General features: G+C 39.4%; 1 protein-coding gene across 3 annotated transcripts in view; it reads left to right on the plus strand.

Moving 5' to 3' along the window:
* Positions 1–12,784, plus strand: part of NNT (nicotinamide nucleotide transhydrogenase) — a 91,566-nt gene that overhangs the window by 51,164 nt on the left and 27,618 nt on the right. For all 3 annotated transcript variants that reach the window (XM_055422085.2, XM_055422086.2, XM_055422084.2), the window contains exons 12-17: positions 1,024–1,134; positions 2,026–2,171; positions 3,398–3,593; positions 6,761–6,994; positions 8,518–8,678; positions 10,207–10,386. In XM_055422085.2, the coding sequence (XP_055278060.1) occupies positions 1,024–1,134; positions 2,026–2,171; positions 3,398–3,593; positions 6,761–6,994; positions 8,518–8,678; positions 10,207–10,386 (1,028 nt within the window). The remainder of the gene's footprint in view (positions 1–1,023; positions 1,135–2,025; positions 2,172–3,397; positions 3,594–6,760; positions 6,995–8,517; positions 8,679–10,206; positions 10,387–12,784) is intronic.

The following is a 12,784-nucleotide window of genomic DNA, read 5'->3' on the forward strand; positions in this document are numbered from 1 at the left end:
GTCTGTGTTTCCAAATTGTAGGGCCTGGCATCATGGTGGTGGTTATGGTGACTTGGGCTCCCAGAGGTGGAGGGGTGGGGTTGGAAGTAAGAGGCCAGGGAGGTGTGTCAAGCCTTTAGGCTGCCCCCATTTCAAGCAGGCCAGAGCCACTGTTTCTTCTTTCAGTTACGGTTTCCTTTAAAGAAACGATTCCTCCAAAGAAATTTGGAAGCAGTGTTTCACAGGAGCATGATGGTTCATGCAGTAGTGCACACGGCTCTTCCCAAGACCGTTCTCTGTGGTCCCTAGCGATGGCTCAGATCTGAGGAATGAAACCCACATTGGACAGATATGGGAGCCGCCCTGGCTCGGAAACCGCATGGCCCTGGTGAGCATCTCTTGCCACAGGCATAGCTTTCAGGATCTCCACCAGTGAGGTGAAAGTCGCTCAGATGTGTCTGACTCTTTGCAACCCCATGGACTGTAGCCCAGCCAGGCGCCTCTGGAATTCTCATGGAATCCTCATAGAATTCTCCAGGCAAGAATACTGGAGTGGGTTGTCATTCCCTTCTCCAGGGGATCTTCCCAACCTAGGGATCGAGCCCAGGTCTCCCACATTGCAGGGAGAGTCTACCGTCTGAGCCACCAGGAAATCTCCACCGGGAACAAATCCAATTCCAAGAAGTACTCTGCTCAGGAAAGCCCAAAGCTGTCCTCTCACCATCATATATTTTTAGTTCATGTGTAGCATTTTCCAGTTCGGATGCTTTGTATCCAGCAGAGGTCCCTTTTCACCATAAACAATGTCATCTAATAATGTTATTGCTTTGTATCTTTATCAGGGGAACAGAAAGTTAAAGGTTAAAATTCTTACGCAAAAAGAGAAAATGTTTTGTCAACTCTTTGCCCACGAAAGTACTTCAGTGAGAATGTGTGTGAGAGCTTTCTCCTTTACGGTGCGTGTGCTTGTGAGGTTTTTCACCAATGACATTTGCTTTGGCAGCGTGATTGTTTGTGTTTACCCCATCTGTGCTTTCTTCCCAGGGTTGACCGCAGTCGGTGGGTTGGTGCTGATGGGAGGACACTTGTATCCTTCCACAACTTCTCAGGGGCTTGCTGCTCTTGCTACGTTCATATCCTCAGTCAACATTGCAGGTATGAGGACGGGGAAAGCACCCAGAGTGGAGACACGAGAAGCAAATATAAAATGATATATATTTGTTAAAATATATATATTAAATATTGAACATAAGTATAAAATAAGCATTCTGATTTTAAGAATTTAATTGTGCCTTTTAAAAAATGTTTCACTCAGATTATAAATGCTCTGTGTGAAGGGGAATTGGTTATTTTTGCCCATTGTTAATTTTTAGAAACTATTTGATAAAAGAGCACCCCTAAACCCTGAGTGCCCCAAAACAAACAAAATGATGTCTTGCTTCAAGTTAACTGGAAGGTTATTGCATGCATAGTTTTGAATTAGGCTGACTTAGATCTATCACCATAGCATCTTTAAATAAGTATAATTTTAGATAAAACTTCAGCCTTTTTGCCTTATACTGTCCCATGTTCCTGAAAACTGAAAGCCTAGCACATGAACTTGTGTATGAAACTCATTTGATGCTGTTTTGTAGCTAAAAATTCTTTAATATGTCTAGCAGACCTAGTACCTGCTGATATGGTATTTTTTTAAATCACTTATTCTAGGGTTTAACAAATAGAATAACCTATAAGAAAAAAAATACTGGCCTTTTGATCTTTTACTTTCCTGAGCTGTTTAAATAGCTTGTTTATTTTTAGTCATGCAGAAATAGTTCGTTCTGTGCTCTGACAGCAGATTTTCTTCCTGAATGTCTCTAGGGCTCACCCTTCAATGTAACTGGCTTGAATGATAGAATAACTTTTGATTTTGAGGTTTTAAAATATTAACTTCAAATGGTGGTTATTCCTAGATGATAAAGGTATACTTAACATAGAAAAATTGTAGCACTTTAAAAACTATGTTGCTTAAGATACCTCTTTTTGTTTTATATTTACTTTGATAAGGTGGCTTTCTGGTGACTCAGAGAATGCTGGACATGTTCAAGCGTCCCACTGACCCTCCGGAGTATAATTACCTGTATCTGCTCCCTGCTGGTACCTTTGTTGGAGGATATTTAGCCTCCCTCTACAGTGGTTATAACATTGAACAGGTGAGAATCTCTTTTGAAAGCTTTTTTTTTTGGTACTGTGTCTTCGTCCCAGTGAGATTACCATTACCAAAATTCTAATTCAACTAGTCAAATACGATAGTAACTCTTGAAGCATCTTGATCAAATAGAACATTCTCATCCTCTAAGAATCAGGACCCTGGATTCTAGAGGCAGCTTTGCCCGCTAACTCTGCAAGTACGGCTTTACCTGTTTGTCCCTATATTTTTCCACATGTAAAAAGAGTCCATAAGGTTATAAGTGTCCTTTTTATGTACCTAGCTGGATTGTTGTGGGGATACAATGAAATAATCAGTTAAGAATTTGAAAATTTTTTATTAAAATACTGTCAGGCCTTTTCCTATTTATTTACTTCCTCTATGGATCTGGCAGATGTTATGCCAGCGCATTTTAAAAAGAAAAATTTGAAATGAATGCTGAGTAGGAAAACAGAAATAATCAAGTTGAACTTTGAAAGTTCCGTATCTAAATATAATTTATAAGAGGGATTCAGCTTTGTTCTGAGCTCAGTCATACCTTTCTTTTCAATGACTGTTGTAGAGTGCAGCCTCTCTGACAGCTGAAAAATCACGTCTCCCTTCATTTCTGCTGTTTCTAACATGTATTTGTTGAATGAACACAGTCTTTGCGAAGAGTTAGAGCAGTGAGTCAGGGAGATTTATGTCAGCATCCCAGATTTGCTATTTACTGATCATTTGCCCTTAGAAAAATTATGTAGCCTCTTTAAGCATTGATTTTCTTTTATAAAATGAGGATGCTGATTCTCTCCTCCCGTGAAACTCATGAGACTGGGTTATAACTTATGCAACGTATATAGCATGGTCTCCGGCACTTACAACCTCACGGGGTTGGCTCCCTTATAACACTGGGTCAGGTCTAGATCCCATAACAACACCATTTAAATTTAGGTACTTTTATATGCATTTGTATGCTATCAAGTCCAGAAGAAATCAGTGTACTTAATGGTTTAATTGCAAGTACAATTTAAATTATTTAGTATGTTAATATCCCCAATGGATAGGAATATATATTGAAATATTAAAAGAAGAGATAATATTGGCTCTTTTAACTTTAAAACTGTCTGACTTTAAAATGGTCCTTAGAAATGTCTTTAGAGAATTGTTTCCTCAAAGGAAGCTCTCTTTAAGCTGATGGACTGAAAGTTTTCGATAACTTCTCTCTCTGTTTCTTTCTTTTCCTTTGAAAAGATTATGTACCTAGGCTCCGGCCTTTGCTGTGTTGGTGCCCTGGCCGGGCTTTCCACGCAGGGGACTGCACGTCTTGGTAATGCCTTGGGCATGATTGGGGTGGCTGGAGGCCTGGCAGCCACCCTCGGAGGCCTAAAACCGTGTCCAGAATTGTTAGCTCAGATGTCTGGAGCAATGGCTTTGGGCGGTACCATTGGTAAGCACTTGTGGGTTCTGCCTTTATATAAACCCATGCCCTTTGAACACCTGAAGGCAGTTAGGCTCAGAGATTTAGGAATACGTTGTTAGGAGTAAGAACTTTTAGTTGCACTTCAGTTTCTGAATATATATGTATCTGTTTGAAGCCCATATTGATAAAGGAATTGAGTTTCCTGTTATGAAAGTTGCTTCAGTAAATATTTTGGCAAAAGTCATCACAGTTGGTATTATAATTGTCATTCAGAAATAAACATTTTGAAACATTGAGTAATATAAACTGTGTCACACAAGTGGGCTAAGAAGTGCCTTTACTCAGTTCTTGTTTTCCTTTACTGGCTGTTCATTTAGCTGATAATAGAATAGGAGATTAGAATCCTTGTATGTGTGCACTGTCTGTAGGCTCATGTTTTATTCTGCTGGGTTTAAATAACAGCAGACGATCTGGCTTCAGACCTGTTAAAAACATGGAAAACATGTGCCGGCAGACAAACCACTGTTTTAATTTTATTCAGTGATGTGTTGGGGTTGATTGTTAAATTTTCAGGAATCTTTTGAACTGGTTGTTAACACAGCCATTATAAAAAATTAAATTATATAAACTTAAAACTAAATAAATTAGAAACAAAGGTAATAATCCTGAACACTCATGACTTTCTAATGAATTAACTAGCTTTTATTATCTCCACTTTTGAGATTATCCATGTGTCTTATGGCTGTGGGGTAGAAATACTATGTAATTATGGGCTTCTGTGCATCTCTTCCTGAATCCATATTTAGTGCCATCACATTGTAGCTTCAGATCAGCCATGGCAGTTGTATTTATACCATGTAAGTCAACAAATGCTACAAATCTGGGGATTCATTTAACTGTTTTGTTGATTGTCCAGACCTAAGAAAGTGATGGATAAAATGTTAATGCAGTTTAAACTTAAATGTGTGTTTTGTCTGTAGCTGTTATATTGTGAATTGCACAAAAAAGTTGAATATTCTTCTAGTATTTGGAAACTATTTTTAGGTTCAGCAGAATTCCCACTCACATGGTTGACAATGAGTGAAGTTCTTACATGCATCTCGTCGTTTCACTGTCATTTTATTTGTTAAAGTAAACAAAAATCTCAACCAGTGTTCATGTGGGGACTATACTCATTCATCAGTTGCAAACACTAGGTTGGCTGCAGATACCAGAGTTTGGCAAAAATCAACAAAAGCATTCTGTGAAAGTCAATTGGCTAGATGAAGCTTACAATAAAGAAAATTGTATATATTTTTATTTTTTGAAAAATTGTGTACTACATACCTTTTTATGAGTAAAAACTCCTGTATTTACACACACACAGTTTTTTAAAAAACTTAAAGTTGGTTTATTTAAGTATAAAATAGACAATATTCTAAGATTGGGAAGAGTAATAAAAATATATGTATAATTATACATATATAATTGTATATATCATTTCAATGAATAAGACAGTAATGACTTAGACCTACAGCTATTAAAAAGGTAATAAAAAGTTAATAAACTATATTAATGGTAATAAAATAGTGTTATGCTTAATTTTTTAACTATATATCCCCAAGAATGATACAGGCTGAGATTTAAAAATTTATAGTAAAGTTTTACATCTACTGAAATTGAAACAAAAAGCATTCTTTCAGAAAAGTTAAGTTCATACAATTTTACTAGTGAATTTTTCTAAATAGTTAAGGGAAAAATGAAACACCACTTTTACATGAATCTTCTCTGAGAATAGGAAAAAGGAGTATTCTCTAATCTATTCATTTTTTTAAACTTATTTTGTATTGTGGTATAGCTGATTAACAATGTTGTGATAGTTTTAGGTGAACAGTGAAGGGACTCGGCCATACATACACGTTTCCATTTTCCCCCAAACTCCCCTCCCATCCAGGCACATGCACCTGTTTTTCTCCTGGGAGGCTGGTGGTTCAATACTTACCAGCACAGCTTTAGCTTTGCGTCTCCGGGAAAACTGTGCATACTTTCTCACAGTCCCTGGAAAGGCACTTGAAGGAAAATGCTTGTACTATAGGTTCATGGCAGGAAAACCTTTAGATGTGGTCTCTGCAAATATTATGAGCCCCAGGCCTCTGTATCATCTCCCTGTAGCCAGATAATTCCTTCAGAGTTTCCTGGTTTGGTGGTTTTCTATTCAGATATTTGCATTTCATTACCTTTGGACTTGGCTTCCTTCTGCCCACCTGAAAACCTAGGCCTCCTTCATTCCAGCTGTTTCTTGTGTGCTAAGGGGCAAGTGATGACCTAATAGGGAAGGGAGCCTGGGCTGTTCATGCAGTGGGGAGAATTTAAGGGGATTAGTTGGAACTTTAAGTAATCTGAAGAAGTGTTAGTCCAGGGGAATGTTCAGAGGTTGTAAGGAAAAGTTGATGCTATGTGTTTGGGTTCTTTGGAGCTGGCATTGGTGAAGTGGTTGAAAGAACTTGCTGTATGAAAGGGTATTTAAGCCAGTGTTCTTGCCTGGATAGTCCTGTCAGAGAGTATTTTGCTAGGAAGTAGATTAATAGTTATTAATGACAATGATGGATAACTTTAGTGTTGTCTTTTTTTTAAATTGAGGAATAATTGACATATAATATTACACTAGTTTCAGATATACAACATAATGATTTGATATATATATATATATATATTGCAAAATGATTGCTGCAATAAGTCTAACATTTGTCACCATACATAAAATTTTTTTCTTGTGATGAGGACTTTTAAGATCTACTCTCTTAGCACCTTTCAAATCTGCAATATAGCTTTATTATTAACTGTAGTCACCATACTGTACATTCCATCCCCAGGACTTACTTATTTTAAAATGGGAAGTTTGTACCTTTTGATCCCATTCACCCATTCTGCCCACCCCTTACCTCCTGCCTCTGGCAGTCACCAATTTGTTCTCTGTATCTATGAGCTTGTTTGTTTGTTTAGATTCCACCTATAAGTGAGATCATACGGTACTTGTCTTTCTCTGTCTGGCTTATTTCACTTAGCATAATGCCCTAAAGTTCTATTCATGTTGTTCCAGTGACACAATTTCCTTCTTTCGTGTAGCCAAGTAATATTTAATTGTGGGCTTTAATGGATTATTTCTCAAAGGTCTGTCATGCTTTAATTTTTCTTGGACTTTCATTTCCTGACAGGATTGACAATTGCGAAACGCATCCAGATTTCTGATTTACCTCAGTTAGTTGCTGCTTTCCACAGTTTAGTGGGATTGGCAGCTGTGCTTACTTGCATAGCTGAGTACATTGTAGAATATCCACATTTTGCTACGGATGCGGCAGCCAACCTTACCAAGATCGTGGCCTACCTCGGTACTTACATCGGTGGGGTCACCTTCAGTGGGTCTCTCATTGCCTATGGAAAATTGCAGGGTAAGTGATCCAGTGTAACATGGAGGTGAATATCTATTGTTTAGGGTGTTCAGGGGTCCATTTCAATTTCAGAAAATGGCTTAGTAGTAGAACCTATTAGGCGAAGAGTATTTGTATGACTGGGAAACACTATGAAAGTTTTTTTCTCAATAAAGATGGCTTATCTTAATTGGTCTTTACAAATCTCACAAAGCTTTGAAGCCAAGGCTTCTGCAGACAGCTCATGGAGGAAACTAGTGTACAGAAATTTGCCTACAGGGACTAGCTGACGTTTGATGATATATATGAACAAAATGGGCTTTCCTGGTAGCTCAGACGGTAAAGTGTCTGCCTACAATGCGGGAGACCCGGGTTTGATCCCTGGGTTGGGAAGAGCCCCTGGAAAAGGAAATGGCAACCCACTCCAGTATTCTTGCCTGGAAAATCCCATGGACCAAGGAGCCTGGTAGGCTACAGTCCATGGGGTCCCAAAGAGTTGGACACGACTAAGCGACTTCACATGAACAAAATGATGTCTTCGTAATCCTTGGTTAGAGATACCTGTTTAGCATTCACAGAAATGAACTTTATACATTTCCCAGAATAGAGAGAGGCTTATTGAATAAATTTGTGTGCTTAGTGTACAGTACTTACTTTGAAAACAAATACACATTTTAGGGGTCTAGTGTGGCAACTTTGGCTACCATTAAAGCCAATCATGAAAATAGAAGAGGAGGGGAAAAAAAAAAAGCTCTCATAGCTGCTTTCAGTGTTTTCATGAAAACGCGAGTCTCTGGAAAAACAAGTTTGTGATTTAAAAACCTGGTCTTGCCTCTCAGTAATCAAGTCATTAGAATTAAGTGGGGAACATTGTGAAACTTAAAAATCACAGACGAGCTTAATGCCTATGATATGCTCTGTCGTTAAAAGCAGCTAGCAAACAAGGACCCTTCTCCCTTGGGCTCAGTTGATAGAATCAGAAAAACAAATGGTCTAGGACTCAGTTTTAAAGTTTTAAATAAATAAGACCACACTTAACTTGATGCTAGGAAAGGTTAGGGGCGGGAGGAGAAGGGGACGACAGAGAATGAGATGGCTGGATGGCATCACCGACTCTGTGGACATGAGTTTGAGTGAACTCTGGGAGTTGGTGATGGACAGGGAGGCCTGGCGTGCTGTGATTCATGGGGTCGCGGGGAGTCGGACACGACTGAGCAACTGAACTGAACTGAACTGAACTTCTGTATTGGTCATATGGGGAAGAAAAATTACTTTTCATGATTCCATGACAAAGAGTAATGAACTTGTATGATCAAAGGACAGTTAAGCTGAGCCATACTTTTCCCACTGCCGTTAATGTTTATATGTAAGAACTCTAATGTATGCTTTCATGTTTCAGTAGCTGGTGATATAAAGTGCTATTTTAAGTGGCATGTTTTTATCCTAAGATGACATTTTATAGCTTATGATTAAATGACTTAGAGTGTTTGAGGGGATTTCTTGGGACATGTCTTGGGTTCTGATGGCCCCATCCTCTGCCCTAGGAATCCTGAAGTCCGCCCCTCTCCTGCTCCCTGGGAGGCACCTCCTCAACGCAGGCCTGCTGGCCGCTAGCGTGGGTGGGATCATCCCCTTCATGATGGACCCCAGCTTCACCACTGGCATCATCTGTCTGGGCTCTGTGTCAGCCCTCTCTGCTGTCATGGTAAGAGGTCAGAGATGGAAAGCACGTTCTTAGTGAGGAACTAAGTGTTGTATTAGGTTCCAGTCTGACCTTATTTCTGTGTCATCAAGACCCCTGATGGAATAAAAATGTTTTAATATGCTGTTATGTATTCATCTTCATAGAGTTTGAACAATATAGAAAAGTGTAAGAATAAAATTCCCCTTCTCTTCACTTCCGTCCAGACTGTCACATGTGACACCTTTATTGCTCTGGGGTCTTTTTACTGGATCAGTGTGTTGGTCAATAGGAATCCTGCTGTGTGACAAGCCCTCTAAAATAAAACAAGTGTCAGAGAGACTCTGCCCATTGGTTGCTCTCACATTTGCCGGAAGCTCTGATATCAAGCCAAATAGTCATATAAAATGAAATGCATTTATTAAACCCTGTGTGTTCAGTGGGGGAGTTCAGGGGAACCTCCTAGGATAGGTTGGTCTTCCTCTTCCTCTCTGGTTACTGCATTTAGTAGGTGGGCACATACAGTATTCTGTGTGTCTGTATGTCACAATTTAGCGTTCTATTATAGCAGTGTATGGCGCTGCTGTATTAGCTCTGTGTCGTTCACGGATTGCTTCATGCTTGTCTAGTATACTCTGAGTGTATATTTCATTGACAAAGTTTATGTTAAAAATTTAAAAAATCATCTATGGTGCTTAGCACAAAGTTCGACATATAGTAATTGCTTCAGTTTAGTTCAGTCTCTCAGTTGTGTCCAACTCTTTGCGACCCCATAGACTGCAGCATGCCAGGCTTCCCTGTCCATCACCAACTCCCAGAGCTTGCTCAAACTCATGTCCATCGAGTTGGTGATGCCATCCAACCATCTCATCTTCCGTTGTCCCTTCATTTGATATGATTATTTGGCTTGATATCGGAGCTTCCATCAAGTGTGAGAGCAACGAATGGGCAAAGTCTCTTTGACACTTGTATTATTTTAGAGGGCTTGTCACACAGCAGGCACCAATGAACAGAACTGAAACCCTTGTCTCTTTAAATTCCTATTGACCAAAACATTGATCCAGTGAGAAGACTCCAGAGCAATGAAAGTGTCACGTGACAGTTTGGACAGGAGTGAGTAATTGCTTAGTCACCCAAAACTCTACCCTCAAATTTTCAAACCAAATAAGACTGGGCTTGTATTTGAGTTTTAGCTGCTTCACTTGGCACCAACAGGACCCTCCCTGCTCGTCAGCTAAAGTCATAAAAATGTAACATCAACTCAGTGCTATTACTTTTTCCCAAGTGTAGACCCCTCTCCAATTTCTGCCTGCTCATGGTTAGTGCCTCTTAGGGATTTGGGGATTTCTTTTTGCAGGTGGAAAACGTGGTTCAGTGTTTTCACTTGTTATATCTGTAGGAGAGTCGGTCTGATAGGGGTCATTCCCAAGCATGGAATTTACATGTACATATATTAATTGGAAAACTGGAATGATAATGAACCACAGTGCTCCATGTCAGAGGTTCCTTTCCAATGCGTAAATTTTGAATTCCGCTCTGGTTTTCGTACTAGGGTGTGACTTTGACGGCTGCCATCGGGGGTGCCGACATGCCTGTGGTCATCACTGTGCTGAACAGCTACTCAGGCTGGGCCCTGTGTGCAGAGGGTTTCCTGCTCAACAACAATCTGCTGACCATCGTGGGTGCGCTTATTGGCTCCTCGGGCGCGATCCTGTCCTACATCATGTGTGTGGTAAGGAAGCAGCCAGTGAGGAGGAGGAGACACTGTTCTGAGAATCAGGACCTCTCTGTTATTTCTTTTATTTGCAGTAGAAATGACCATGTCAGTTCTTTTTCTCTCTAGCAGAAATATTGGAGTGTTTCGTTTGAATGAGTTTGCCAGACTGCTTGTAAAGTACCTGAGTGTAGATAATTTACAAAATTAAATATCAAGACAAAAATCTTCTAACTTCATCTGGTGATTAAAACACTTAAGATTTTATTTTTTAATTTTTTCTTTGTGTATTACAGATCTCTGTGTTTACTTGTCTGATTATATTGTGTATTGTGTGTTAATTGCTCAGCTGTATCTGACTCTTTGCGACCCCATGGACTGTAGCCCGCCAGGCTCCTCTGTCCATAGGATTTATATTTAACTTTTTTAATCTTCGAAGTGATAGTCTTGTTGCTTATATTAAAAATGCTGTTTGAATACTGTTTTTAGGTTTTCATACTAATCTATCATATGGATATTCAAGATTTATTTTTCCCCGATGCTTTACCTTTAATGTTGTTTGATATTTCTTTCTTGTACATAAGTACACTTTTGGCATTTCTGATTTTTGTCTTAGGATGATTCCTAGAAGTGAAAGGGTGTGCTCATTTTTTGGGCTTTGTCTTCTTTTTGTCATGTGGTTTCCAGAAAGCTTGCTGCAATTTACACTCCTATCTTGAAGTTTTGTGGTCAGCATGGTTTGAAAAAAAAAATTAAGACAAATACTTCCTAGCTTCTTTTTGGTTTCTAATTCTCTTCTTAATGGCAAGAAAATAACCTGCAAATGTAAAGTTTTGACTAAAGCACTTTTTCAAATAATAGATATCATTCTCTAAATAATGGTTTTGAATCCCTGTGAAAGGACAAGCATGAAACTCGGTAAAGTCAGAATTGCCTTTATACTGATCGATCACTCAGGCAGAAAAATGACTCCACCTTCATTCTTTTATTAGGAGTTTAAAAGCACTTATTTTACAACTCAGAATTTCTTTTATGTTTTAATTTAAAATTGAATGCAAAAATTATCTTTTCATAATAAAAAATTAGTTTTCTTTGGACATACTGTAAGTTCAAAAATGTGAAAGCCTAAGTTCAAAACCAGCTGAGAGGTTTAAAAATAAAATCCTTCAAGTTGTTCAAGGAGTTTGGAAAGGTGTTTCTTATTGGAAGAGTGTCAGGCTTTGGAGTATTTTTTTTAAAGCAAATGTTTATAAAGAAGAAAAGTTTATTCAGCTGTATTAGAAATAGTTTTCTTGCTTCATTTGGTGAATTTGAATGACCAGCGGGGGGCAGCAGATCGTCACTAATACTTAAAACTTATGTGTGTGCTCAGTTGTGTCGTCTTTGCGGCCCCATAGACTCTAGCATGCCAGGCTTCTCTGTCTATGGATTTTTCCAGGCAAGAGTACTGAAGTGGTTGCCACTTCCTACTACAGGGGATCTTCCTGACTCAGGGATTGAACCCGCATTTCTTGCATCTCTTGCATTGGCAGGCAGATTCTTTACCCCCAGCACCACCTGGGAAGTCCCACTTAAACTTAAGGTTAATGTCAAATACTAATTTTAAAATTAAATGGGAGGATTTGAATTTTTACAAGGCCAGTGGGGAGAGGAAGGGGGGACTTGTATATAGTTCTTGAAAAGTCAGCATGGGTATCTTCTAATCTTTATTCTTTTTCTCTTAAATGGTTTTCCTTGCTGTTGTTCACTTGCCCAGTCGTGTCCAACCCTTTGTGACTCTGTGGACAGCGGCACACCGGGCCTCTCTTTCCCTCACCATCTCCTGAAGTTGGCCGAAGTTCACGTCCATTGCATCGGTGATGCCATCCAGCCGTCTCATCCTTAGATGCCCGTTTCTCTTTCTATCCTCAGTGTTTCCCAGCATCAGGGACTTTTCCGATGAGTTGGCTGTCCTCATCAGATGACCAAAATGCTGGCGCTTCAGCTTCAGCATCAGTTCTTCCAGTGACTATTCAGGGTTAATTTCCCTTGAGGTTGACTGGTTTAATCTCCTTGCTGTCCAAGGGACTTTCAGGAGTCTTCTCCAGCACCACAGTTAGGTTCTTAAATTTATCAGCAGTGTTCCCCAAATTTCTGTGTCTTTTATTTCCTCTCTTTTCCCTTGTTCACTTAGCTTCTTCTGTTGTCATAGTAACTATAATAACTTTTGAAATAGCACTTCTGTAGCTTTGACTAGGGAGAAGGAAATGGCACTCCAGTGTTCCTGCCTGGAGAATCCCAGGGACGGGGGAGCCTGGTGGGCTGCCGTCTATGGGGTCGCACAGAGTCGGACACGACTGAAGCGACTTAGCAGCAGCTTTAACTAGAATAAGGTATAAAAGGCACTTGTTGAAAGTACTCTTTTCTACATGTGTTT

This window comes from Moschus berezovskii, chromosome 18 (assembly GCF_049115385.1).
Source record: "Moschus berezovskii isolate FMDL1 chromosome 18, NW_MosBer_1.0, whole genome shotgun sequence".
In the NCBI taxonomy this organism is placed as follows: domain Eukaryota; kingdom Metazoa; phylum Chordata; class Mammalia; order Artiodactyla; family Moschidae; genus Moschus; species Moschus berezovskii.